The following is a 24,269-nucleotide window of genomic DNA, read 5'->3' as shown; positions in this document are numbered from 1 at the left end:
GACAAATAATTATCTTTGACCAAATTTTTATCTGTCAAAAAGTGACAAATATTTGACGCTCGGTCAAAGAGTGTACTACAGGCTTTAAACTAAACGAACACTGTAGCTGAAAGCGCATTCAATAACTTTACATTGTGTTTGAAATATTATATTAACATACTGCAGCTAAAATGTGAAACGAAATCAAAAACTTGTTGCAAACCTTGATGTTATAATTTCTTCAATAGTCTGTTACGACCAAGGAAATTTTTCGAATATTAATTACAAAAATTTGCACAAGAATGTTAATAAAATATTTTTAACAAACGTGGTTAACATGACTTTCCGCACCTTTGCTCTTACTTTGCTCTCGTTGTGCCGCGACAACTAGACAGCACACTGAGCAAAATACACCATGCTCCCGCTTTAAACGTCACACAAACGCACGTAAATAAACAAATTGCAACCTACAGGTTGGATCCGCTGCTTGTTTGTTTCGCAAATTTTCCTGTAATTCGGACCTGCTGAAGACCCTAAAGTCGTCGAAAATGTGCTCAATTTCGTCCTTCTCGCGGGGAAGTTAGAATGACTAAAAAGAAACCATCGCCGTAAGTATTGAGAGCCCATCTTCTTTTGTGCTAAGGTAAACAAACCTGATTTTGTTTCCAGTCAAAATCGCATTTGGGAAAAGGAACGCCGTGATCGACTGAATCAAACATTCGACAGCCTCTCTAAATTGCTTCCGGAATATGAGCCTGCCACGCAGCTCAGCAAGATCGAAATCCTCCAGCGGACGATCGAGTACGTGGAGAAACTTCAAGACAAGATTAAAGCGTTTCTGGAGGAACGGGATGCATTATTGAAAAGTAAGTCAAATTAGCGCTATCATTATAAGGCCAATATAATTTGAGTTTTTCTTCAGAGCATGTGGATGAGCTCGAGGAACGTTTGCAAGCGTTGATTGCGCGAAACGAAGATTTAGCTGCTTTGCTCAAGAAGGCGAACATCAATGTTCCGCCTTGCAAGCATGGGTCGGGTGGAGAAAAGGAGAAACCGGAAGAAAAACTTCCAGATTCTCCAGAAGTTACAAAATCTAGCAGCAAATCGAACAAAAAATCTTCACCTAAAAAGCGAAGCAAGGATGTGGAGGCAAGCAATGAACCGTCTGTTAAGCCGTCGAATCCTGCTACAACGAACGTTGCGAACGCAACGACCGAAACCAGTCTGGTGAAGTCAAACATCCCAAATGTCATCGAATCAGTGTCCAAAACAATTTTCGAACCAAGTAGAACAAATGAAAACGGCGGTGCTGCGGTTGCGGTCGTGTCGACAATGTGTTCCACTCTACCCAGCACCTGTTTTGTGATGGCAAACAATCAGATTGTAGGGACTTTGAAGCAGGCCACTGGAGGTAAGTTTTTGAATTTTACCTTCATAACTAACTGTAAACTTAATTTCTGTTCTACATTTCAGTAAACGTTACTCCTGCTCTTCTCTCTACGCCAATAATGGCAACTGGAGTGCTAATATCTAACAGCGGTAGCGTCCTACAAATGCCGCTCGTTCCTCAACAATCATCGTTACTGATCGTAAGTAATGAGGATGTGCGATCCAAGATCAGCCTGAAGAAAAGATGTAGGTCGAGTTCAGACTCTTCCAAAGCACCATTGAAAAACAAAATATCGGCTAGAGGGGCGAAGTTTAGCATCAAATCCATCGATGTGATTCCGGGGCGAATTGTAAATGGAAAAATTCCAATACCGCCGCTTAAACGAGCCCCTCGACCGACTAAGAAGATGCTGAAAGAGGTTCGTAGAAAACGACGGAAACGAAAAGCGACAGATTCGAAGGAAAGTGAGGCAAAAAAATTCAAAACCGACAATGCGGAACCATCAGTAGCACTAGAAAAGAGTGCCCTAAAAGTCACAAAAAGTGATCAGTCGGTGGAAAATAAAGTGGCAGGTAATGTGGAAGGACCTGTAGAAAGTAAGCAGACAAATACAAAACCGCTGGAGGACCAATCCAGTTCACTAGACATGAACTTGGATCAGACGGATTTGTCGAATGATATTTTTGCAAATCTGCAAGTCCCGGATGGCGAACCAGATGAAAATCAAGGGTCACTTTCACCAACAGCAGCTTACCTTATGAACTTTCCCTTAGTTGCTACTGGTGGAAAAATTGCCGGAACACATCACACAGATGCTCCCGAAGAAGATGTGCCAGATGTTGCGGAAGTGGAAAAGAAAGTTTCGTCACAGCAAAACGCTGACAACAACATATTGTTGGACAATTTTTCATCTTACTTCAGCTCCAGTGTCTATGTTGGGTCGGAAAATACGGTGGCTGCTCCTCCTGAACCGCAAATAAGCTCGATCGTTACGTGCACAAGTTTTTCGACTATCTATCAATCTATAGACAGCATGTTGGAACATAAAACGCCCCGAACGAAAACCAGTTCCGACTGTAGATATGATACGACTCCTTTTACTTTCACCTTAACAGCCTCCACAAGTACAACCTCCACCGCACAACCTTCATTCGACTATAAGCATTCCTCGACCTCTAGCTACTATTTTCCCACTCCAGTATCGAGCAGCAAACCCATGGATGATTATTGTCTGCCTAAACCTCCGATTGTTACCGAATTTACATTTTCGTTAACGAGTACTACTCCAACTGTTGCTCGAACAGTTCAATCACAATATGCAATCAATTCTATTTACACATCAACAATGACCACACCAACGTATAGCTCGTACAGCAATCAACCAACCTCAACCAAGTCTGCCAACTACACGGCCAACTACATTTCAGGAACAGCAACTCAAATGGAATCGCGTACTACCGAAAAATATGATTTCTTTGAAACGGAAAAACCAGCAACTAGCTTCACATTCTCATTGACTTCAACTACGAAAACGCTGCCCAAGTACACGCAAGCTAGTACGTCTTCCGCATGTGCAATACAGAATATAATTTCAACCACAACTACGCTGCCCAAAACCGAAGATTGTTTGTATAAAACGTCTAGACCTGCAGCTCATGGTCATCAGTCTTTAAAAACACCACACAAGCAAAAATCGAGCTCACACCTCGCGGGTTCCAGTTGCAACGTTAACTATCAACCACAGTCCGGGTCAGTCTATCCTCAATCCAAGTACGACGTACCTTGGATGGCCTCGCAAGACCTGAAACCGGGTACATCAGTTAACCAAGACTACAACCAGATAATTCCGGCACTGGATTTCAATTCAACTCCAACTCACTCGTATCAGACGAACATTGATTTGAGTCGCAAGTCTGATATTTTCTTCGCTCATCCGACTGGGGAGGAAAATCTTGTCACTTGGTCTCCCAATAAGCTTACAAACATCCTTAATGATACATCTTCACCTTACTACCCACCGACAACCGCCAGTTTACCGAACCTCAACGGAGACCTTGCACTGAATACCATATCAAACGGCTGTCAATCCACTTCCACTTCAAAATCTGCTACACAAAGCAGAAAAGGAAACGATTCGGGGAGCACTTTTCTCTCCGTACAACAACTGGTTGATCAACCGAGAAAAGTCACCAACAAAAATTACCCCAACTGTGGTAATTACAGTACACATCATAAATCTCTCCATAATAACTACTCCGCTGAGGCATTAATTGCCAGCGTTCCTGGTAGCACATCAAGTAAGAAAGAAAAATACTTGAACGATCCGAGCTTTGCCGGATATAATACGTATGGTACCGAGGCTAACGTCGCAACCGGTCTCTCGTTTAATTTCGATTACTCAACTGACTACAACAAAAACTACAACTACACCTGCCAGCAAAACTACATGACCTCATTCATGGACAACAGTTACTGCATACCCACACTTCCGGCACCAAACGTCACCAGTTCCTGCTCGGCAGTAACCAACTACAGCAACTACGGATACGTGGCTGATAAGAAGCAACCTACAAGTTACTACCAGAGTTCATCCTCTTATCATACAACCTCTTCCTCGGACATTCCATACTACGTTCCGTCTAGTGAAAAACGGACGGCGCCGATGGCATCGGCGAAGCCGAGGAAATCTCACAAACTACCAGTCTCTACTAACGAATACGTTAGCACGCTTCCATCGACTTCCAGCTCCGGTTACTTCCCGGCGATACTGCCTCCACCTCCGCCTACCCTAGCGGACGATCCACTGTGCTACAATAACTTTAGCTTTAACCCGGGAACGACGACGAAAAGTGCTGCTGGCAGCTGCTACAATCAACCCTACCAGAGCAGAACTGTTCCGAACTACTCGTTCGGTGCCGGTGGTGTTCAGTCATTTTCGTCGTCGTCGTCGTTGACACACGGTGGCAGCAATAGCGTTTCGTCAAGTTCGTTGGCGAACTTCAATCTCAGCACCATTTGTCCGGAGATCAACGAAAAAAATGCCACCACAGGGGGAGCCGTTGCGGTAGCGGTCGGTGCGGCAATAGCCGGGGGATCCGGTTGGTGATATGTTTAGGAGGGAGTTCTTTAGTTGTTAGTACAGTTGAAGTATTGTAATATAAAAATGAAACTACAAGAGAACTTTTTTTTTTGCTTTCATGAATGTTGAAAAAAGCTAGAGTGGGGTTTTGGCTACGTCGTCGCCTTTCTAAGGCAGTTTTATGTTTTAAATTGTCATTCTCATATAGTTAATGGTCGAATTTCGTCTAATTTCGTTTTCGTTAGTTTATTGAGGAAGTAGCGGAAAAAAGCTTTTAAAGCTAGTTGTTAAAAGTTATTTTTAGTGTTTAATTGTCGCCCAGCCGATTTGGTTTTTCGTTAATGTTTTATTTTCTTCGTCAATGGTAAAGAAAAAAAAAGCTGGTGAGACTATACTTGTTTCTCATACTTTAACTGCAACGAATTAAAAGCTATAAAGGGAGTTTTGACGCCACAAGTTCCGCTTTTTCCAGGGCAAATAATATGTACTAATCGACAGAAATATTTTAAATGATCTCATCTGCTTGCATTGATTTTTATCGATCGTCCTCCTAACCCGCCACAACTTATTACACAGTTCAGGACATGTTCTTTGCACAATTGAATAGTGGTCCAAACTAGGGTTCTGAACAAAAAACATATTGGGGAAAGTGGCCAAAGAAATGAAAAGTTGGCTGGAAAAATCGATCATAACAGATGTAATAGATAGAAATATTTATAACAGTTCGATTCGAAGGTAGTTTATAGGAGAACCTCTATTGTGCTGTAGTGGGCAATTACCATCAAGATGGAATCACCGGAAAGAGATAGGCCTAACATATCCACTGGCAGTACGTACCACGGTTCTAGAGGAACTTTCTCGCACACGTCGCGGGACATCGAATTGCTCTCTTGCTGGCATTTCAGGCACGACTTAACGGCGTTTTCACCTTCTCGTCAACGTTTGGCCACCAAGCCTTGAATTCTTTGCTTTGTACGCTCAATGTACGCCTTCTTCACTTACGTAGACTAACCACAGAGAACAGACATTTATGTTCATATAAAAAAATTTAAAAATCGTATGTAAAAATTTGAATCCAAATACATTAATACACTAACTGTATCGATATTTTATCGATATCTGTGATTGGTTTTTAAGTGACGCGTGGCGCTCGCGGGAGCATTACCACTTACTGTTAAATGATGGTTGCAAGTTTTTACACATCTTTTGAAAATAGATTAATGTCTGTTCTCTGTGGACTAACCACTGGAATTCACTTCAGTTGGACTCTCCTTTGGTTAGTATTAAATGCTACCTTGATTGCAGCAAACCCGCCATTCTTAACCGTTGGTATGATCAGTTCTTCGAAGGTCAAACCTGTTGATTAAATAGATTCCAGAACGGAGAGTAACATCGACTTTCCATTTTGATCGCATCTCGACAATCTTGATAATGGTGCTTATTACGGGAGTCACTTCACGGTGAAATCAGAGTAAAGTGAACAAAATCCTATTCGCCCTGACGGAATTAAATCATCTTCTTCACACTCATTGAACTGTCCGTAGGCGAATTTTAGGGAGAATTACCAAAATGGTTGCTATCACATTCACGTTCACGTTGTTATTCATACGGCTCAATGACGCAGGTACGAGCGCATTGTTTACTTCCAAAAGCATAACTCGAAACTAACACCGTGGAGGTATCCATCGAATCAAACTTCTAGATATTGCAATCACCCTGATTCTCCATCTTCCGACAAGACTGTTTTTTATGTCCGTTTCGCGCAATTTCCCTTTCTGATGATTCGTTCCTTCTGCCTTTGTTTATTCTATCCCAGTCAAACTCCTCCTGCAATATCTCGATAATTCTCATCTGAATACACTCAACATTCATATTTAGACGATCCGCGATCAATTCCGCCATAATCTTCGCCAAATGTTGTAACGGAAAACGACCGACTAAAATTGATTTCTTTCCTGAAGAAAATTCACTTGCTACCATTCTGGTTTGAATCTTTGAATACGTTTATTTCTCTGCGCCTTTTCATACACAGTGTTGCCAGTAGCCTTAATTTAACATTACACCACCATCCATAACCTTCGTTGAATCCAAACTTGGAACTGTAAGTTCCAAGTGAAGTGAAATTTCGACAACTTACGTTTTACATGCGCGTGAGCAAATGAACATTTTGTATTAGTTTTTCACATCGCTTTGAATTCTGAATAGAGCTTCACAACTAAAAACATGGCGACATTTTCTAGCTAAAGTCCCACGGAGCAGTAATCGTCCAGTTTTGATTGTGGGATATTCCATTGCACTTCCACGACACAGGAACCATATAGTCAATAATCGAAGTCCCACTAACTGGACAGTTCTTTCGGGCGCAGTACTCCATTATGTATAGACTGATCTGAATTCCATTGCCGACTAAAAGCATAAACCATAGCAGAACATTTCCTGCATCTCTACTTACACTACCCATGAATTCAAACTGAATAAACATCACCGGGTAGAAGAACCGGAAAGCGAACGCTAGAATCACCTCATGGAATACGGCTGAAACAGTGAACACCAGAACTGTCGCCAGTGGCCGACAATTCTTGAACAGATGCTCAACTGAGTCCTTGTAGATGTACGTGTACAACCAATCATTAACAATAACGTTCCACGAACGGATATATTCTGGAAAAGATGAAGCATTCCACCAGTCCCGATAGAACATTCGATCTGCAAAACGCAGCAGCTCAGCACCAGCATTCATCCAGGCGTGAAGAAAGCAGTAAAATCCACACAGGAAGAACAGTGATCCTGGTATGATGCATCCAAACTGATGACGAAATGTTAACTGTAGGATTGCAACTTAAAATGTAAAGAAATAACTGAAAAAACCCGTATTTAACTCAAACAAATTTATTGGCGTCCTTTTCCGATTTGCTTCGAGACACTTCTATTCTTGTATTGAGCGATGCTACAATAACGGGATATGTGTAACACGCTAATTCTGTTCTACTCAAACAATCTCCCCCGCCTTGAAACGTCCAGTTTCAATTGCATCTGATGGTAACAAACATATTCTTTGAATTGGTCGTTGATATTCTGCCTGGCCACGCTGTAAGGTAACCGTTCTAACTATCCCTACAGAATCTGGATGCACCTTTTTAACACGAGCCAGCTCCCATTGTGTTGGGGGGGCGTTATCATTTTTCACCAATACCAACTGATTCTCTTGAACGTTTGCCTTAGTTATCTGCCACTTTGTACGTAGTTGTAGATTCGATAAATACTCGTCCCACCATCGTCTCCAGATTTCCACAGTCTGCTTCTGCAATAATTTCCACTTGTCCAAACGGTTGGATGAAATGTAACGAAGGTCAGGTTCTGGAATCAGGTTGTCCTATTAAAAAATGTCCCGGGGTTAGGGCTTCATAACTGTCAGGGTCTCTGGATAAAGGACACAGCGGTCTAGAATTTAGACATGCCTCGATTTGCGATAGGATCGTAGACATCTCCTCGTAAGTAACTGCTGTTGTGCCGAGCACTGCCACCAAATGTTTCTTTGCACTTTTGACAGCAGCCTCCCAAATTCCACCCCGATGAGGTGATGCCGGAGGGTTGAATACCCACTTGATGCCACTATTCGTTAAACATCGATTGATTTCTGTTTTTCCAGCCGTCAAATTACCTTTGAGCTCCTGAAGCCACCGATCTGCCCCAACAAAGTTAGTCCCGTTATCGGACCAAATCTCACTGGGATAGCCACGGCGTGCTATAAATCGCTTGAGTGCACCGATAAACACATTGGTAGATAAGTCGCTGGCAACTTCTAAATGCACTGATTTTGTTGAAAAACAGATAAAAACTGCAACATATCCTTTAGTTGTTTTATTACCTCGTACACAGGATGCATTGATTTTTATTGGCCCAGCGTAGTCCACACCGACATGAGTGAAAGCACGTGTGGCAGTTACGCGAGGAACGGGTAAGTTACCCATTAACTGGGTTGCTGTCTTTCCTTTAAGTCGTACAGAACGAATGCACCCATCTGTTACTCGACGAATAGCTGTACTGAGACCAACTACCCAGTATTGCTGATTGATCGTAGCAGAGAGCAGATTACGTCCAGCGTGGAAATTTCGTAGATGGAGATCTAATATCAAGAGTTCGGTCACTCGATGATCACGAGGCAAAATTATCGGATGTTTAATGTCATACGAATACGGTGCAAACTGTAGACGTCCTCCTACGCGCAATGTTCCACTATCATCCATGAAAGGATGAAGTTTGTTTAGTGGGCTGAATGGTATTTCCTTGCCTTGTCTAAGGAGTTCAATTTCCCTGTCAAAGATGTCGTGTTGTGCTGTTTGGGCCAATTGTATCTTTGCCTGGTAAAGTTCACTAGGTGTTAACTCTCCTTCGCTTCTCAGTTTCTTGGATACTTGTATAACTCGATTAATATATGCCAATGTGCTAACAATTACAGTAAAGCTCGATCTCTTTCTCAACAACTCTGATTCTATAATGAAACTAGTTCTAACGTTGAGAATCGTTGCGTGTAATGATTCGACCTTACAATCTTCAGTTGACTCCTTGTCAATACGCTCTATATGAAACGAATTCCATTGCTTAACGTCCCTACCTAACCATTCGGGTCCATGGAACCATAATCGATGTGTTACAAGCTCCTCCGGATTTAGACCTCTTGATGCACAATCTGCGGGATTTTCTTGGCTTGACACATGGTTCCAACGATCTCTTGGAAGAAAGTTTAAAATCACTGACGTTCTGTTACCAATGAACGTTTGCCATTTTCGAGGATGAGCGGAGAGCCAATCAAGGACGATTGAACTATCTGTCCATGCCCAGTGTTCTAATTGTAAATTCGAAAAGGCATTTGTGATTTGCTTCATCAACTCTGTTAGTAAAGCTGCTGCAGTCAATTCGAGTCGTGGCAAAGTTACTTGTTTTATTGGAGCTACCCTGGTTTTAGCTGCCAATAGAGTGATAACTATCTTGCCATTTTCATCACTGCCCCGTATGCCATTTCCGATGCGTCTGAAAACCCGTGTAATTCCATTTTCCCATTGTAGTTAGCTGCAAACCGGGGAATGCGAACCTGTTCGATATTGCAAAGCTGTTGCTTAATGTCTGTCCACATTGATTCTATTACTGGAGGGAGTTGATCATCCCACGACATATCATATAGCCAAAGTTGCTGGAAAAGAATTTTAATGCGAATTGTTACTGGAGAAATCCAACCAAATGGATCGAACAACTTCGAAGAGTCCGAAAGTAGCTGCCGTTTGGTGTTCACAGTGCTGACTGGCTGAAATATTTTAAACGAAAAGACATCTTCTTGTGGTAACCAGCGTATACCAAGAGCCATGACTGTATCTGGTTGATCGACCCATTTCACATCAACTGATTCTGGACCATCTGCTTCGTCACAAAGTAACTCAGGACAGTTTGTAGACCATTTACGCAAATTAAAGCCTGCCGAATGTAGAATCTCCGTTGCCTGGTTTTTCAACTCTCGTGCTACTTCGATGTTTTTCGCTCCAGAAAGAAAGTCATCAACATACGTATCCATTTCTATTCTCCGTGCCGCCTCAGGAAAAACAGTTTGATATTCACGAGCTGCTTGCTTTAATGCTTCAATTGCCAAGAATGGAGCAGATTTCGTTCCGTACGTAACCGTGCACAAGCGATAGTGCTTAATTGGTTCCTCTGGATTACTTCTCCACACAATACGTTGAAAATTTCTGTCCAGCGGATGAACCAACACTTGACGGTACATTTTCTCAACGTCCGCGGCAAAGGCCACCTTGTTAGCTCTAAATCGTAGAAAAACCGAGAACAAATCTTGGTTGACGTTGGGTCCCGCCAAAAGTCGGTCATTCAGAGACATTCCGGTTGATGACGCACTAGATGCGTCGAAAACAACTCTTAGTTTAGTTGTCGTACTTTCTGCCTTCACTACTGCATGGTGGGGAAGGTAAAAACATTCGCTGTCCTTTATATCCACTTCACTCACTGGGATTTCTTCCATATGTCCTAATGCAAGATACTCGGTAAGAAATTCTGAATACTGCTTTGCAAACTCTGAATCCGTATGAAAACGCCGCTCCATTGCCACAAGCCGCTTGAGAGCTGCAGGGAGGGATTTTCCTGAATTTGGTTTCGAATCGTCGAAAGGAAGTCGTACCATGAAACGTCCTGACTTATCTCGTGAGAGTGTAGCATGAAAAAAATCCAATGCTTTCTTTTCTGCTGGAGTATACTGTTTTTGGTTTGGCATTTCCTCTATTTCCCAGAATTTCTGTAAAGTACGGTTAAGATCAATTTCTGTGTGCAGATTTATCACTGATAGATTGGCATTAATTCCAGGAGTGCAAATTGCGTGATTCCCAGACACAATCCATCCAAATATGGTGCTCTGCGCTATGGGAAATCCAGAGTTGTCTTTGACTTGGCCTGGTGCTAAAAGCGCAAGAAAAACATCTGATCCCAAAATTATGTCTATTGGTCCTGGTTGGTTGAAACCCGGATCAGCAAAATGCTCCTGTACTCGCTTGTCTAAGAGATTTGCGCTGACTTTAAAACTTTGAGCCGGTAGTGTAGACGTCAGTTTACACATTACGAAAGCCTTCGTTTGCAAAAAAACCGTGTCACTGAATCGGTTGGCTAATGCAAGTTCAACGATGCCCCGTGTAGTTCCAGTTTGTTGCTGCCCAAGACCAGAAACCACAAACTTTCCATTGGTACGCTGCAGACCGAGCTTAGTCACACAACGCTCCGTAATCAATAAAGCCTCGGATCCCGAATCTATCAGCGCTCGAGCGTGTCCCAGAATACCATGAGCGTTTCGTACACGGATAACTGCTGTTGGCAATATCGGCACCAATTTTACGTCTTTTGGCACCTGCGCCATCAAAGTATTGATTACAGGTTCTGTTTCTTCTGTAGACGGTTTCGCTTCCTTATTGTTATCTGGCCGTTTATAATCGACAACACCTGCTGGACATAAAAGCGTATGATGTCGCTTTTTGCAATTTGCGTTATGACACACTGACTTTGAAGAGCATTGCTTCACATTGTGCGATGATCGCAAACAATTATAACACAACCTCGCTTTTTGTGCAAGTTCACGTTTCCCTTGCAAATCCATTTTTTTAAATTCTTCACATTGAAATATCGGATGCTCACTAGAGCATTTCGCGCACTTTTCTGCAACCGTCGATGTATGTAATGAATGATACTTCCGCTCCACTGGAAGACTTTTTTTGAAATTTTCCTTTTTTATACTATCAACACCAGACTTCTTAGAAAACGCCGTACATGTTTCCAAAGCATCACAACGATCGTCCAGAAACTTTAGAAATTCGTCAAATGACGGATTCTCTATATCGACAATTCTTTGCGCCCACAAAGAACGAGTATCCTTGTCTAACTTTTCCAGAAGAAAATAAATCAGCCATGGGTCACGAGTGTTGTACACATCACCAAGTGCGTTTAGTTGACGAATGACCTCATCCGATGTGGTGACGATTTTGCGTAGGTTGCTGGAGGTGGCAGAAACTATGGCTGGCTGGTCCACGAACTCACGAACAAGAGCGAACACTGTGTATTTTTTCTTATCGTAAAAGTTTGTTAACGCTGTCCATGCTTCACCGTAGTTAGCATCCGAAATAGCAAAAGAACTTATCAAACGTCGTGCATCTCCTTCGAGATACGACATCAAATATTGCATTTTATGAGAATCTTTCAGATCATTTCGCGAATGAATTGTGGTTTCGTATATGTCTCTAAACGATATTCAATGCTTCCTCTCTCCATTGAACGTAGGTACATTTATCGGTGATAGCCTAACGTTTGAAAAAGGTGAACGATTCGATACCTGTTCTCCTCCAGCTTGATCATTCGCTAACTGACCTGACAATTGGTTTACATTGTTGTTTGTTGCCGACTGACTCAGCAGCATCGCTCGCTGCACTTCAATCAACATCTTCATGGCCTCCTTCAGGTCTTGACATGTATCAACAACCGTCCTATCACTGGCCACCGAGTTCGTTTCTAGGTTATGTTCCTCCAACTGCGCAATATACTCTTCCAAAATGTTTTTCGCCTGATAATATTGCGCAGTAAATTCCTCTCGATAATTGTGTACCGATGCAACTGCATCTGGATCGGGTTGATTTTCTTCGATTTCTCGCTGTGTAAGGCGGAAGCTCCCAGCCACCTCCGTTAGCTGCTCAAGCCGATCTTTTGCTTCCCCGAGGGATGCGTTCCTCTCGTGAAGTTTACCAGCTTCCATATGCTCCCATCTTAATTGCGTCAGCAATGCATTTCGACGTGCAATCAAGCGTTCCATCGTGATTCAATACTATCCGATGCTTGAAGGACCAAAAAATTGATGACGAAATGTTAACTGTAGGATTGCAACCTAAAATGTAAAGAAATAACTGAAAAAACCCGTATTTAACTCAAACAAATTTATTGGCGTCCTTTTCCGATTTGCTTCGAGACACTTCTATTCTTGTATTGAGCGATGCTACAATAACGGGATATGTGTAACACGCTAATTCTGTTCTACTCAAACACAAACAGTGTTAGCACGAAGTTACCGGCAGTTATTTGTGCGTCTCCAAAATGGTCGAACAATGGCAGCAGGAATTGTTCAGAGATGAAACTAATGTAGAAAACCACTCCGACTACCTCCAACGCATGTCGAAACACAATCGACCAGCGAATCCGTTTCGTTCGAGGATATTCGTCTCGATAGACGAGCGTTGGAGCAAACAGGAAATATACGAACTTCGAGAATGTCGGTAAAAGTGTTTAATGTGCAGGTTTGCCGTCAACGCATGGCAGCAGGGCACGTGGAATGTTACTTCGAATGAAAGCGTGCACCTTCATTATGAAGCGACTCATTTCTATCAACACAGCTATTGAGGATGCCGGTGGTAGGTTCAGCAGTAGGACAAGTTTGATAACGGCCACGACAAAAAAACATTGATACGAAATAAACCCCATGATGGAACAGGTGTTGAAACATTTCCTTAGAGCATCTGAAATTAACATTATGGATCTCACAAATGTTGTTTTAAGTATACACTACGGTCTTTTTTAGACGGGTGGCTTTTCTCCAGTACTTTAAAACGGCACAAGATATCGACCTAATTTCAATCACGTTTTTCGTTTTGGGCCAAGAGTAAACATATATTCATTTTCAAAAAAAAAAATTAATGATTTTTGGTGTAAATACTGGAAATTTCAAACATTCCATTTTGGCCTTCAGATTGACTACTCTCGTAGTCAAACAAGGATTTTAGGACGATTTTCTTCGTCATATTTTCAACGCGATCCCATACAAGTTTGAAACGTATCCCCTCGTAAAAAAAGACTTTAGTGTACTCTGATAAACATACTGTTCACAAAGATACTATGCAAACTTGCCCAAATATAGAAACACGGATAAATGCAAAGCACTATCAGTTGCATGCAACTCCAAAGCAGTAGAGCTATGTGAAATTTTCCGAATCCTGTTATGATAAACCGAAGGCCTAGATTGATTCTGAATACATGGAAAAACATAAGTTTTGATTTGCGTTGAAATTTTTAGCGTGAAATTTACCTTCCACGATCGACAAAATCGTGCACCACCGTATTCAGGAACATTATAAATAGGATCACAATAAAAATATGTAATATGGTTTTGACATGTTTCACCTCAAACAAATCGGCTAATAGCGAATTTCTCGCTCGAAACTCTTTCTCCGCTAGTTTTCCGTTGTCACTACGTCGTCTGCCAGAGTTCTTTGCTGTACCACCCACGACCGATGTATTTGTTTCTCTATATAGCTGATGCATCTCATAATTTTTGAGATTGAATAGCTTCACTTCGTTCACCAGGTCGTCCACCAGTAGGTCGAGTTTACGTTCAACGTCCTTTTCCATTTCCTGAACGATGGTCTAGAAAAAGACGACTATTACACCAATAGCCGTTGCGAAATAACCTATTAGGCTAATCTACTTACATCCAGTTTCTGTCGCATTTTTTCTATCGCCATGTCCTTCACTATCTCGTCCTTTTACTCGCACTGAGCTGTAAATACGTAATTGATAGTGAGTTGCTCCATATTCGATCAATTTGATGCGTGAGGTATATTTACAAATTACTACAGTGCGTTACAACTGTACATGTTCCAAGGACCATATTTTTACTAAGGAATATTACTGCAAAATAAATATTTTGTAATAAAACCCTTAAAATCTGAAGAAGTTTTCGATAAAAAAATTATTTCGTTCAGTAAAAGTAAAAATAATATATTACAGAAGCATCGATTTTGATCGATGCTTCAAGAACATACTCTATGCCGGGATAACCTCCTAAAACGACAGAGTTGCGCGTCAAACCTGTTGTAATTGCACATAAGCCGAGACATCACGCAAATAAAGTCTCGACCTAGATCCAACGGACTCATCGAAACCTTGGGGGTAATGGATCTTTTACCCTTTCACTTACCTAAATTCTCTACGAAGAATAGGGAAGGGAACATATTCTAGGCAGCTTTGGGAACCACCTGTGTATTCAGACGAAATACTCGAAATGTGCTGGGCGAAATTTAAACAGTAGAGACATGTCACAAAATATCAAAAAATTGGTCGCAGTGACGAAAATACCCAACACGGAAAGAAAAACAGTAGTATATCAAAATGTTCTCTATCGTTTTGTCTGTCAGAACTTGTTTTCAGATTGTAAATCTAAGTTAAAAAACTTTAACAAAAATCAATTAAAGTTACCAATCGAGGGACACTATTCCAATCACCCCGAACCTACGTTAAGCAGTTTTCATCCGTTTTGCAGGCGTTTTATTTCAGCATCCGAAGTGGCTCCCGAATGGCTGCAATATAGGTCGATTTGTTTCGAATGATGTTTGTTCACATATTTCTTTGTGATTAACCCTCTAGTGCCCAAATTAATTTTCAGACGGACTTCCAAAAAATCACTATGAATTTTTATAAACATTTTTAAAGTATTGATTGAAGCTTTTTAGAGGTGTAACTGAAGACCGTCTAAAGGCGGCACTGGGCACTAGAGGGTTAACGGTATTTCTTATATTCGTAAAACAGCTAGACAATCAAAGTTTTCGTTTCCGTCATTGAAATTGTCGATATTGATCAAAATGCAGAAGTTTTAGGCCTGTTTTCTTCGACTGATTGAAATAGGCGCTACTGCTTAACCCTTAAATGCGCAATGTTGTTTTAAAACAACACGACTAAAAACGTCTTAAAATACACGTATTCCAGTATTTTTGGGAATACAATTCATAAGAACAGCTCTCTAGACTCTAACGAAGAAAACTTAACTGCTGGAAGTGCTGTATTTGAATGTTTTGTTTTTATTTTTTCTGTCAAAAACTCGGAAACGAAAAAAAAACCATTCCCGACTGGTGCTGACTGTTTTTGACAATCAATTTTAAAATAAGGTTAGTTGTTAGTGAAAATGTCTGAATTACTGATAAATTATACTAAATTTAAAAGTTACGTCAATTTTAAAGTTACTGTTAACAAAAGTAATTGTTTAGACTTTATTCTGCGATAAAGCCACAGTGTTGTTTAAAAACAACATGGGAATATTTGCATATTGGAAAGTAAATCTTTCAATTTTTTTATGCATATTGGTTAGTTTTAGAGCAGTTAACGTGTTTAACAAAGATTTTTTGGTTTTAGATGATTTTTTAACGTCGTGTGCATTTAAGGGTTAAGCCGTTCCTTACCCTATGTTTAAATGAGAAAATAATTTTTCCACATAAAAAAGGTATTTCCTAATTTGTCCTTGGGCCATGTGTATTATGACAAATGTTTTTGAAGATATAAAGGATTTTTAAGGTTTTTTTTATTAAAATATAATCTTTGAAGGTGAACCAGTCAAAAGACCGGTCTTCTAACAAAATATATAATAATAATACATTTACACAAGATAACAAGAAGATTAAAAATGTATGTAATGTAAAACGATATTATCAAAAACGAAGGACAAACAATTATAAAATAACTAGCAGCGCAGAACTTGCAATAGTATAGATAATAAATAAAATTTCAATGATTTTTTCCCATGATTTTTTACTTGCAGAAATAATTGAAACAAACTTGAACGAGATTGATTAAAACAATAATCAAAAATTTCAAAAATATGAAAGCACTTGGTGACGATAGGATCTTTAACATATTATTCAAACAACATTTCAACATTTTCAATTGCAGTTTCAAATTTGCATATTTCCTCAAATTATGGAAAAATGTAAAAATTACTCCTATTTACTCTTGTCAGGGCAGATGTGCCTCAAAGTTCAGTCTTGGGCCCAGTCCTGTACAAAATATTTACTTCCGATCTTCCTGATTTACCTCCAGGATGCACAAAGCCATTGTTCTGAGATTACACAAGCATTTCCGTAAAACGAAAAAGTCTTCGTGTCATATAAAAGTTCTCCCAATACTTCTAAAACTCAAATGATAATTTTTCTCCATAAGACTTGAGCTTCTTTCCTCAAGCCAAACAATAATCACGTTGTCAAGATGAATGGGGTTGTTTTAAGTTAATCTGACAAGGTTAAGTACTTGGGACTAATTTACGATAAAAAACTTATTTTCAAAGAGCACATAGAGAGTATACAAGCCAAGTGCATCAAATATACGAGATGTTTATATCATCTCACTAACAGGAATTCTAAACTTTGTTTATGTCGAATTCGTTTTTACGGCAGGACTATCCCGTCCCGGACTACGCTTTGCGGCTGAAAAAAAAACACTTTCCGAGCAGTTGCAATGGTGTGCGTAATACCAGAGGTAGCTGTCACTTTTGTTTTGGCCATTGTCTTTTATCGCGTTTGTACTACTGTACAAAAATTTGCCAATTTACTGAAAAATGACAAAATAAAATAAATAAAATTCAACCTGATGTTTGACACGCAAAGAACGATAATCAAAGCAAACCGATTTTGACACATTTTTTTTTTTTTGATTTTGACACATACGTGTGAATGTGTTGGTGTTTTCAAAACTGCACTCTATTTCTTGCGCGGACTGTCCGGGACAGAAAAAGGGTAGTCCGTAATAGTCCGGAAAATGTAAACAAAAAAAAATGTGATAGGACAAAGTGTAGTCCGCGGGGTAGCTACACCGCAAAAACGAAAACGACATTGAAGAACAAACTTTTGATTTACAAACAAATTTTTAGACCAGCAATGCTTTATGCTGTACCGATCTGGTCAAGTTGTTGTTTAACAAGGAAGAAAACGTTGCAAAGGATTCAGAGGAAAATTCTGAAAATGATTTTGATACGTCCTCCTTGGTTTGGGACACTCGAATTACATAGACTTACTGGTGTTGAAACATTAGAGGCTATGTCAAATAAAATTATTATCAATTTTCGACAAAAATCGTTGCAATCCTCAATTGCTACGATAAGCTCTCTTTATGGCCGATAAGTTAGCAATTATGTTAGTTATAAGTTTATTTCCCCTTTTCTGACAAGTAGGTTTAAATCCCTATGAATGATAAGTCCTAATTGCGAAAGCAAACAAATCTTAACAATTAAAATTACAAATTTCTAACAGTGTTGAGAAGTCACTATTTGTGATTGGACACACAAACCCACCATTTAATAATATTTATCACAAATACTGAAGTACTAACAAACCCCTCTTATTTAAAAATAAAATTAAATAAATTTCTCTCGTTTTTTGGCTTTTTTCCACGTAGTTTTTACGGGTTCGAAATATATTTTATTTCTTCAACTTCAACCTCGGTGAATTACGAAAATTATAGTTTTATTTTCCTTATGCACAATCTTAATGTATATCTTAAAAAAATTTAGAGCCAGTCTGCTGTAACAATCACGCATCTGCTTATACAATTTGAAATTAAAGAAAACATTACCTTGTTTTTCTATTCCAATACTTTCGCTACCTGGTGTCTCACATGTTCTGGATTCGGATTCAGAACTCTCGACAGTTGTCTGGAGGTTAGTCATACCGATCTTTCACGAAATGTTGTATAAATTTATCAATTACCCACTATTTTGGGATTTTGTCTGATCTACTATAAAAGAAGCGACAGCACCGAACGGAGACAACTGTACAGCACGTACAACAATCTCACAGAAAAAAATTTAACTATTCTTCAGCCAAGACCTGAGTAAACCCAAAACCATCCAATCAACTTACATAATAAGCCCACAATTAAGACTTAGTGCTTTTTTATTACTACGTTAGATTGACTTATAATTGCTTTCATCTGATACATAGTTGCGGGGTTAGTGCCTCTGTACTCTGTATTTTTCATGTGTACTAGATCATGGAGAAATCAAGGAAAAAAGAATTATTATTTACAACTTGTCCGTAGACACTATGGCAATCAAGCAAACCGTTTTAAATGTAAAAATATTTTTAATTCTCCATGAAGTGCTCTATTGGAAATTAAAAATATTTCTACAGCCAAAACTGTTTATTTAATTGCCAAAGTGTCTTCGGCAAAGTTGTAAATAATAATGTTGTCCATCAAAAACAAAAAAATGCCATTCGAAAAAAAAATTGAAATAATTTTTTTTTTATTCTCAAAAAATCTGATTTTTTCTCTTGATTTCTCCATGATTGGATCGGTTCCATTGTTTAGGTAATCTATTTTGTTTTTATAAAACAAAATTAGGTTTCTAAAAAATTAGCTTTTTTAGATACTTCATTTTTAATTTTTCTTTTAGCTTGAAAGAACTCCGAAAAATATGTTTTTAGAGTACATATCTTTTTCGGAAAGACAAAATTGTTATCTACAACTTTAAAAATATATGAGCGGGGGCCTAGTGTGGTTGGTAACGTCTCCGCCAACCACGCTCGACGCCTGGGTTAGAATCCCACCGCCGACATAGGTTTCGATGGTTGTTAGGTGGCGTGATCCACTCACAACCAACTCAACTGGTCTAGATTCAATCCTAGCCGACACCGGGAGATTTTCTGGAACGAAAAATCTCTGGGATCACGCCTTCCATCGCATGAGGAAGTAAAGCCGTTGGCGCCGGTCCGTTAATAAACGGGTCGTGAGTTAAGGTCTTGGGTGTGGAGTTGCCTCCCTGGGCGTCGGTGATTGGCCACAACAGTGGCGGAACTAGACCGACGGAAAATAAGCGAGAATAAAAAAAAAAAACTTTAAAAATATATGCAATCATCAATACCTTCCCAAAATAGCATTTTTCAATAGCTTCCAAAAAATTAGCCGTGTTCCTGAAAATTAAACCAATAGCACAAAATGGCATATTTTGCCCATACAAACATCTATGCAAAGTTTCAGCGAAATCAAAAATGATCGATTCAATTGGTTGCCCGTTTTTTTGTGGAATTGCTCAGAATGCTAAGACTCCGAGTGCTCCTTGGTCGGACCACCGTTAGAATAAGCCTCCTGCAGTGCGCGACATCAGCTGGCTACGTAAGTCGTAAACCGTAAAAGGCTTGGGTTGCTGCTGTTATTTGTGTTATTCGACTTCGCGGCTAACGTCTAAGGTGCGAATGCCTCTTTCTTGCTCTGCGATTGATACCGATGATTCCAATATCATCCCTAAAACCAAGGAGCATATAAGACTTCGAGAAAATAGTACCGCTTCTTGCACGCCAGCGTTGCGTTGACAGCTTGTGTTGTAGGTGGGCGAACCATCAGTTTTTTTGTGGGTTAAAAAAGCCATGATTTATTTTCGTGAGCCATTCGTTTTTCCACTCTTTTCTAAGAACCGGTCCATATACTTGGCGCCAAGTTATATCCGGGAGGTAAATGAAACGTACCACCTTGATAACTTTATAACATTTCAATGTTACTTCTTTGTTACAAAACTGCAACGTTGGTATTCTAACTATAGGTGATTTTGTCATGTAAGAAAAATGTAATGACAATGGGCCGTCTATGAAGTACGTAAAATCGAGCAATTCTTAGATTTTTTTCGAAAAACATAAATAACTCGTCAATGTAAAAAAATGTATAATTATACTTATTGTTCGTTTCCTCGATGTGTTTTGTACCAAACCAAACAAAGAACAATTTTTAACCATCTTTATCTACAAAAACGCAAACTTTTTTCATAGATATTTGAAGGACACAATTAGGGCTCTGAGACACACTATCAGGAATTGAGTTTACATGTGCTTACATTTGAAAATTTTAAATATTGCATTGTGGTCCCTAGATTGACCACTATCGTATTCAAATGAAGTTCGAACATTTTTGAACGGTTTCGTTCGTTATATTTTTATTTTAAAACAGTCTTTTCTACGCAGTTTAATACAAATTTGGAACGCATTCCCCGCGTAAAAAAAATAAAAACTATTTTTCCTCATTTCTAAAAGAACTTTTAACTTTTAAAAGGAGCATTTTTCAACATGAACCGTTTAATGTATCAAGATTTAATCCAGAAACTAAGAAAATGTAGATTAAAAAAGTTAAAGAGGTTGTTTTTGAGACACGACCGCAGAGGTAACGTAGAATACGACGGCCTGTCTTATGTCAATATTTTTCTTGGAATTAGTAATTTTGGCTGCTCCTCTATATGGGACCGTCTTAGGTGCATTGCAGAGAATTTTCTGGACTTAGTTGATTTTCAAATCAAAGATGTAACTATAAGATAGAAACATTCATTCGAAGAAACAAAAAACAACAAAACTACAAAATCATCACTGGTAACAGTCTTGTTTATTTTCATCACTGACAAAAATAGCTTGATAATTTTTTTTTACAACTAAAAGCGTGTCTAACATTTCTTAGCTAAGGTCCCACGGTGCAGTTATCGTCCAATTTGGGTTGTGAGATATTCCATTGCATTTCCACGACACTGGAACCATATAGTCAATCATGGAAGCCCCACTAACCGGACAGTTCTTTCGGGCGTAGTACTCCATGTTGTATAAACTGAGCTGAATTCCATTGCCGATGCAAAGCATAAACCACAGCAGAACGTTTCCTGCATCTTTACTCACATTACGCGTAATGAACATCAACAGCAAGCCCATGAATTCGAACTGCATAAACATCACTGGGTAGAAGAACCGGAACGCAAACGCTAGAATCACTTCATGGAACACGGCTGAAACGGTGAACACCAAAACTGTCGCCAATGGCCGACAATTCTTGAACAGATGCTCAACCGAGTCCTTGTAGATGTACGTATACAACCAATCATGTACAACAACGTTCCACGAACGGATATACTCCGGAAAAGAAGAAGCATTCCACCAGTCCCGATAGAACATTCGATCCGCAAACCGCAATAGCTCAGCACCAGCGTTCATCCAGGCATGTAGCAAACAGTAAAATCCACACAGGAAGGACAGTGATCCTGGCATAATGCTTCCAAACAGTGTCAGCACGAAGTTACCGGCTGTTATTTGTGCGTCTCCAAAACGGTCGAACAACGGCGTCAGGAATCGTTCAAAGATGAAACTAATGTAGAAAACCACTCCGACTACCTCCAACGCATGTCGAAACACAATCGACCAGCGAATCCGTTTCGTTCGAGGATATTCGTCTCGATAGACGAGTGTTGGAGCAAACAGGAAGTACACGAACTTCGAAAATGTCGGTAAGAGTGTTGAATGTGCAGGTTTGTCGTTGATTGAAGTCTTGCTGCAGGGCAGCAAGGCACGTGGGATGTTACTTCGAACGAAAGCGTGCATTTTCATTGTGAAGCGTGTCATTTCCATTAAAACTGCTATTGAGGATGCCGGAGGAAGATCCAACAGCAGAACAGATTTGATGACGGCCACGACAAAAATACATTGATACGAAATAAGTCCCATAATGGAACAGATGTTGTAACATTTTCTTAGGACATCTGAAATGTAAACTATGGTCTTGACAATTGTTGCTTGAAGTATACTTTGAACTTACTATTCACGAAGAGCTTATGCAGATTTGCCCAAATTGAGAAGCACGGATAAATGCAAAACACTGTCAGTTGCATGCAACTCCAAAGTAGTAAAGCTATGTGGAACTTTCCGAATCCTGCTATGATAGGCCGAAGGCCTAGATTAATACTGAAAGCATTAAAAAAATTATGATTTGCGTAAAAAATTTGAACGTGAAACTTACCTTCCACGATCGACAAAATCGTGTACCACCGTATTCAGGAACATGATAATTAGAATCACAATAAAAATGTGATAAATTGTTTTGATATGTTTCACCTCAAACAGATCGGTTAGTAGCGAATTTCTCGCTAGAAACTCTTTCTCCGCCAGTTTTCCGCTGGCATTGCGCCGTCTGCCGGAGTTCTTTTCTGTGCCACCCACGGTGATTGTGCTTGTTGTTTCCCTAAATAGCTGACGCAGTTCGTAATTCTTGAGGTTGAATAGCTTCACTTCGGTCACCAGGTCGTCCACCAGTAGGTCGAGTTTACGTTCAACGTCCTTTTCCATTTTCTGAACGATGGTCTAGAAGTGGGCGACTGTTACACTGATGGCTGTTGCGAAATAACCTATTAGGCTAATCTACTTACATCCAGTTTCTGTCGCATTTTCTCTATCGCCATGTCCTTCACTATCTCGTCCTTGTACTCGCACTGGGCTGTAAATACGTAATCGATAGTGATTTGCTATATTTTTGACAGTTCGAAGCTTAATATAGGTCGAAACAGATGCGTGAGGAATATCAACAGGTGCTTCATGATTATCGATAAGCTTTACATGTTTACAAGAAACATTTATTTGCTAGGAAATATTGCTACGCAATGAACACTTTGTAATGAAATTACTTTCTACTGTGAAAGTTTGATTAATATAGGATTAAGGTACCGGTTTCGGCCATAGTGTCTTATTCATGAATGATATCGATTGCGTTACCTCTAAACAATAAACAACTGAATAGGTTCAATGACATAATCGGATAGTTCCACTTATATTCTTCACGAAAAATGTGTTTCAAATGAGAAAAACACCTTAAGTCTAACTCTAAGTTTCGGGTTCGGGGCACACAAATTATTGTAGTAATTTCAGTATATTGTATAGTAGGTTTTATTAAATTTAAATCTTCGGAAACGAACCAATTAAAAGCCTGCAAAAACCCCTAATAAAATGTCAAATGTCACTAGCAGCGTTTGAAAAAGTTTAATTTTTTTTGTAACGAGTGATTCGACAGATCTTTTTGTTAACCGAAACAAATTTAGAGACAGCTTACTGTAGCAATCACGCATCTGCTTGAACAGTTTAAAATTGAAGATAAAATTACCTCGTGTTTCTGTTCCATTACTCTCACTACCTGGTGTCTCACATGAGCTGGATTCGGACCCAGAACTGTCTACAGTGGTCTTGAGGTCAGCCATAGTGATATGTTGCCAAATCTTGCACTATATGTATCAATAAACCACTGTTTCAGGATTCTATCTGAGCTTCCAACAGTCCACCATAAAAAAGAAACAACAACGAACGAAGACAACTGAGCAACTGATAGCATGTACAGCAATCTTACAGAAATAAATTCTATCTAAATAGTACCCGACTCAAGCAAAGCCATCTTATCAACTTATACAATAAGCCCACAATTATGAATCACTTTCATTCGATTATCACGCAAGACTGACCAATAATTGCTGTCAGCTGAAGCATAGCTGCGGGGTCAGTGTATGTGTACTTTGTTCCTGCTTTCTATACAACAAGTGGAATCCTTTTTTAATACCAGTTCATGTGTATTAGAAAAATAAATATCATGGTTTCAAAAGTGACTCAAATCACTTGCATTTATAAAAACCACCATTCCAAACACAGCGTTTCATACGCCTCTTTTGCCATCATCAATAAACGTACAAATGCCTAA

At 39.7% G+C, this 24,269-nt stretch overlaps 2 protein-coding genes and 1 pseudogene across 2 annotated transcripts; 1 reads left to right on the top strand and 2 right to left on the bottom strand.

Annotated features, from left to right (window-relative positions):
* The first annotated feature begins 421 nt into the window (after positions 1-421).
* On the top strand, positions 422-4,543 carry LOC129721262 (mucin-5AC-like). The gene is made up of 4 exons (XM_055673620.1): positions 422-587; positions 649-845; positions 902-1,390; positions 1,453-4,543. The coding sequence occupies exons 1-4, from the start codon at positions 565-567 to the stop codon at positions 4,473-4,475; spliced, it is 3,732 nt and encodes a 1,243-aa protein (XP_055529595.1). The 5' UTR covers positions 422-564; the 3' UTR covers positions 4,476-4,543.
* Positions 4,544-6,610: 2,067 nt separating this feature from the next.
* LOC129720612 (sterol O-acyltransferase 1-like) lies at positions 6,611-16,853 on the bottom strand (annotated as a pseudogene).
* A 4,273-nt stretch (positions 16,854-21,126) lies between these two features.
* Positions 21,127-24,014, bottom strand: LOC129722273 (sterol O-acyltransferase 1-like). Its single transcript, XM_055675598.1, has 5 exons — positions 23,685-24,014; positions 22,957-23,024; positions 22,551-22,891; positions 22,350-22,495; positions 21,127-22,293 (listed from the first exon to the last, which is right to left on the bottom strand). The coding sequence occupies exons 1-5, from the start codon at positions 23,776-23,778 to the stop codon at positions 21,224-21,226; spliced, it is 1,719 nt and encodes a 572-aa protein (XP_055531573.1). The 5' UTR covers positions 23,779-24,014; the 3' UTR covers positions 21,127-21,223.
* Positions 24,015-24,269: the final 255 nt, after the last annotated feature.

This window comes from Wyeomyia smithii, chromosome 2 (genome assembly GCF_029784165.1).
Source record: "Wyeomyia smithii strain HCP4-BCI-WySm-NY-G18 chromosome 2, ASM2978416v1, whole genome shotgun sequence".
Lineage (NCBI taxonomy): Eukaryota > Metazoa > Arthropoda > Insecta > Diptera > Culicidae > Wyeomyia > Wyeomyia smithii.
The sequence above is the reverse complement of the archived record's forward strand: the minus strand, read 5'-3'. Positions and strand labels throughout refer to the sequence as shown.

Bases quoted from the DNA above. Each gene is read 5' to 3' on its own strand.
- LOC129722273 (XM_055675598.1), bottom strand. From the start codon at position 23,778: ATGGCTGACCTCAAGACCACTGTAGACAGTTCTGGGTCCGAATCCAGC. The intron at 22,496-22,550 runs GTAAGTTTCACG...TAATGCTTTCAG, and splicing joins GATTTTGTCGATCGTGGAAG to TATTAATCTAGGCCTTCGGC. The intron at 22,294-22,349 runs GTAAGTTCAAAG...TTTACATTTCAG, and splicing joins GCATAAGCTCTTCGTGAATA to ATGTCCTAAGAAAATGTTAC.
- LOC129721262 (XM_055673620.1), top strand. From the start codon at position 565: ATGACTAAAAAGAAACCATCGCC. The intron at 588-648 runs GTAAGTATTGAG...TTTTGTTTCCAG, and splicing joins ACTAAAAAGAAACCATCGCC to TCAAAATCGCATTTGGGAAA. The intron at 1,391-1,452 runs GTAAGTTTTTGA...TCTACATTTCAG, and splicing joins TTTGAAGCAGGCCACTGGAG to TAAACGTTACTCCTGCTCTT.